Source organism: Mandrillus leucophaeus, unplaced genomic scaffold, assembly GCF_000951045.1.
Source record: "Mandrillus leucophaeus isolate KB7577 unplaced genomic scaffold, Mleu.le_1.0 Scaffold18, whole genome shotgun sequence".
In the NCBI taxonomy this organism is placed as follows: domain Eukaryota; kingdom Metazoa; phylum Chordata; class Mammalia; order Primates; family Cercopithecidae; genus Mandrillus; species Mandrillus leucophaeus.
Genome location: NW_012101809.1, coordinates 2,786,340 through 2,790,669, shown reverse-complemented (window position 1 = coordinate 2,790,669; position 4,330 = coordinate 2,786,340). Strand labels below are relative to the sequence as shown.

The window sequence follows — 4,330 nt, the reverse complement described above, 5'->3', positions numbered from 1 at the left end:
AGGAGGCGGAGCTTGCAGTGAGCTGAGATCCGGCCACTGCACTCCAGCCTGGGCAACAGAGCCAGACTCAGTCTCAAAAAAAAAAAAAAGATTGAGTTAAGACCAGGCTCATGCCTTTAATTCCAGCACTTTGGGAGGCCAGGGTGGACAGATCATCTGAGCTCAGGAGTTCGAGACCAGCTTGGCCAACGTGGTGAAACCCTGTCTCTATAAAACACAAAAATGTCCAGCCTGGCAAACATGGCGAAACCCCGTCTCTACTAAAAATACAAAAAAGTTAGCAGGGTGCCGTGGCTCATGCCTATAATCCCAGTTACTTGGGAGGCTGAAGAGGGAGATTTGTGTGAACCTGGGAGGTAGAGGTTGCAGTGAGCCAAGATCACGCCACTGCACTCTAGCCTGGGCAACAGAGCAAGACTCTGTCTTAAAAAAAAAAAAAAAGATTGAGTTTAAAGTTAGGCTTCAATTTTCTTTTTTCTTTTTCTTTTTTTTTTGAGACAAAGTCTCGCACTTTTGCCCAGGTTGGAGTGTAGTGGCTCGATCTCGGCTCACTGCAAGCTCTGCCTCCAGGGTTCATGCCATTCTCCTGCGTCAGCCTCCGGAGTAGCTGGGACTGTAGGTGCTCGCTACCACACCCGGCTAATTTTTGTATTTTTGGTAGAGACGGGGTTTCACCGTGTTAGCCAGGGTGGTCTCGATCTCCTGACCTCGTGATCCACTCACCTCGGCCTCCCAAAGTGCTGGGATTACAGGCGTGAGCCACCGCACCTGGCAGGATTTTCTTAATGTTGGTTGTTTTTAAGTTAAGATTTGTAGTTGTCCAAGAAATAAGATTTGGGTTTGGTTTAGAGTTGGGTTAGCTATTAAGTTCATGTAAAAGCTAGATTAGAGAGACACTGGGCTGCATTTAGGGCTAGATGTGTCATTTGTTCAATGGGCATTAGGATTAGGAGCTGCTTGTAATAGGCAAGGTTTGCTCACTTTGGTCAGGGATTCTGAAAGAGTGGGATCCCGTGGAGTCTGGCCCAGTTTGATTGAAATCAGCCTCCAGCTTCATTCCAGGCCACAAGGCTATGAGGCCGGTATGAGACGGATGGACAGGCCTCTTTGTCTGCCCATCACCAGGCCTTGGTGCTAGTGATGACACCGTCACTCCGCCATGGTATCCAGGCATGGAGAATGCCTCAGTCAGTCCCCAGCCCATTGGAACAAAAGAGGCTTCCCACCTGGCCTCCTGTGCCCCCATTTAAGGGCTCGAGCCATAGAAGTTTTGATGGGATTACTCACATGGACCTCCTCCTTCCATTCTCTTGGGAGGCTCAAGAAGGGAGTAAGGGGATTAGCAGAGCCCTCCTGTCAGGAGACTTGAGGTGTCCAGGGCCCCAGAATTCTCCGTGTCCTGGGGTGGAGGCGGGAGGCCATCTGCATATGAAAGAACCTCAGTGTCTCAGGGGTGGAGGCTAATGGGTTTGTTTTTCCTCAGAGGGACAGTCCTTCAGCTGACAGTTGCCATCTCAGCTCCCTCCCCACCAAGAAAGGATGTGGCTCTTGGCTCAGAACTGCCCCCTCTTTGCTTTCTTTCCTCTCCTTTCCCACAGGTGCAGCTGTATTTCTGTACTCCACTTTCTCCCGGGCCTGGGCCTGGCGCATGCTGCCAGCCACCTGCTCAGGCCTCAAGCCCCAGCTCACATATTCCAAACCTTTAGCTCCAAATCAGTAGATATCTGGGGCTACCTAGACCTGACTGAGGGCTTTCAGCAACTGGCCCCTTGTCCTAAGTGGAGTTTCACAGACCTGGGCATGTGGGCTGGGGCAGGGGCAGAGAGAGTCTGTGTCTCCCTACTCTTAAAGAGCTCCACGGGGCAAGCTCAGTGCCCACTCTGACAAGCAGAGCTGGCACCTTCTCCCATCTCTTCTCAGGCTTGCCTCTTGCACAGTGAGCTTTTTCTTCTCTCCTGTCCTAGTGAAGGGAAAGAACAGCAGCTCCCCACGGTGGATTCCCCCAGGCTTGCAGCAGGCATTGGGGAATGGGCATAAGCTGAGGGTGTGGGCCCGAGTCCGGGAAGGCCCTTGTGCTGCTGTGGGAGAGGAGCTCCCCACGGCCCCTCACCTGTCACTGCTCTCTCCCAGGTCCAGAAAGCAGCCCAGGCCTTTAACTCCGGGCTGCTATGTGTGGCATGTGGTTCATACCGACGGGGAAAGGCAACCTGTGGTGATGTCGACGTGCTCATCACTCACCCAGATGGCCGGTCCCACCGGGGTATCTTCAGCCGCCTCCTTGACAGCCTTCGGCAGCAAGGTATGAGCTCCATCTCTGGGTGAGCAGGTTGACAGAGGGCAGCACAGGGCTGGGGGCCCCTGAGGGAGAACCTTAGAAGTTCCAGTCCCGAGGCAGGAAGCAGAGGAACGGTGCTTTGCCAGCATCCCATCTCTATCGGGGCTGGAATCCTCTCCAGGGAGAGATGAAGCAGCCCTGCCACACCTATGTGGAGGTGCTCAGTGAACCCTGCAGGCTGAATATCTCATCTGATCTTTCTGTGACACTATGGGGCAGATGGGAATTGCTATCCATGTTTTACAGAAAAGGAGAAGGGCCCAGAGAGGGTAGTGTCACCCAGCTAATACCTGGGCAAGCCCCAGCTTAGAGATCAGGAGAGACCTGAGAGTATGGGATAGCCCAGGCCTGGCTCCCTGCCCTCCCAGCAGTCCCCTCTATTGGGCCAGGGTTCCTCACAGATGACTTGGTGAGCCAAGAGGAGAATGGTCAGCAACAGAAGTACTTGGGGGTGTGCCGGCTCCCAGGGCCAGGGTGGCGACACCGGCGCCTGGACATCATCGTGGTGCCCTACAGCGAGTTTGCCTGTGCCCTGCTCTACTTTACCGGCTCTGCACACTTCAACCGCTCCATGCGAGCCCTGGCCAAGACCAAGGGCATGAGTCTGTCAGAACATGCCCTCAGCACTGCTGTGGTCCGGAACACCCATGGCTGCAAGATGGGGCCTGGCCGAGTGCTGCCCACTCCCACTGAGAAGGATGTCTTCAGGCTCTTAGGCCTCCCCTACCGAGAACCTGCTGAGCGGGACTGGTGACCCATGGCTGGGGGTGCGGAGGAGAGCTGAGTTGGACTGGCTACCCCTCCTGGCCACCCAGTGGAGTACTCCCTCCAGCCTCAGCTGGCCAAACCTTGCTGCTCCAACCACCAGCTTCCTCAGCGAGCTGGGCCCAGGGCTCTGGGCCTGAAGCGAGAGCCAGCATGGCTCCCAGTGTCTACCCAGTCCTCTCCCAGACAGGAGCAGGCTGCCTCGAAGAATTTTGCAAGTGGCCCCTTATCCCATTTTAAGCAGGAGCAGGTGGCTGATTTGAAGCCCTAGGCATCCCCCTTCCCTGCTGTGAGAAAGGCTGAGCTGCTGGGTGGGGACAGAAGCTGCCGGGGAGAGGGAAGCAGCTGTGCTGTCAACATCGTCCAAGACCCTCTGGGGTAGGAGAACAGCCATTCCACATGTGTTCCCTCCACCCATGCTGCTTCCTGGGCAGCTGGTGGTGCTGGGAATGGGGTGCCCCAGCCTCGGTGAGGACAGTGTTGGAAGGCCCAGGGGCCCAGTAAAGTGCATTTGACATTGAACTTGCCTGGTGTCTGAACTGCTGCAGCTTCTACCTACCTTCTTCCACCCAGGCAGGGACGACGGAGATGGGAACTGAAAAGAGGAGCCCAGAAAGGCTGTGTTAACTGCCCTCTAGACAGGACTGGCGTGAGTCAGCTCCTAAACTCACAGCAAGGATAGCAGTGGTTGTGACCAGGGAGAATCGTGGAGTCAGGCACCTGGAGCTCCTATCTAGCCATCACCAACTTCTGCAGGCCCTGCCTTAGACCAGGCTATCAGGGACATAAGCAAAAGTGGCAAGACTCAGGAAACCATTAGGAACAACTAAATAGTGACCTGTGTACACAGGGATGGGCGGCCAGGGAAGGCTTCCCGGAGGAGGAGAGAGGCAGACTGGCAGGGAAATTGCCCCTGAGAGGAGTCAGCAGGCTCTGTTGGGGGACAATTAAGGACCAGCTTTAGAGAGGACACTGTGTGCTGGGAGTCAGGAGCAGGCTGGGCTGGTAGAGGACTGGAAGCAGAGCTTGGTTTGATAGAGCAGACGAGAGCAGGTCCCGCTGGGGAGTGCAGGATGGCTTCCTGAGGCTGTTTCGCAGGGCAGGGAGACTTGGTGGGGGAGTGGGGGCATGGAAGGAGATTCAGGCAGCCCAGGTATGAGGAGGAGCGGGCACAGAGTCAGAAGGAGACTGTATTGGAGGAGGAGCGAGGAGTCTGGAGAGGCCCTGTGC

The 4,330-nt window shown here is 55.5% G+C and overlaps 1 protein-coding gene across 3 annotated transcripts in view; it reads left to right on the top strand.

Annotated features, from left to right (window-relative positions):
* The window catches only part of POLL (polymerase (DNA directed), lambda), a 9,923-nt gene extending 6,301 nt beyond the window's left edge, over nucleotides 1-3,622 (top strand). For all 3 annotated transcript variants that reach the window (XM_011977428.1, XM_011977429.1, XM_011977427.1), the window contains 2 exons: nucleotides 2,131-2,299; nucleotides 2,725-3,622. In XM_011977428.1, coding sequence (XP_011832818.1) covers nucleotides 2,131-2,299; nucleotides 2,725-3,089 — 534 coding nt within the window. In that variant the 3' untranslated portion in view covers nucleotides 3,090-3,622. The remainder of the gene's footprint in view (nucleotides 1-2,130; nucleotides 2,300-2,724) is intronic.
* The last annotated feature ends 708 nt before the right edge of the window (nucleotides 3,623-4,330 follow it).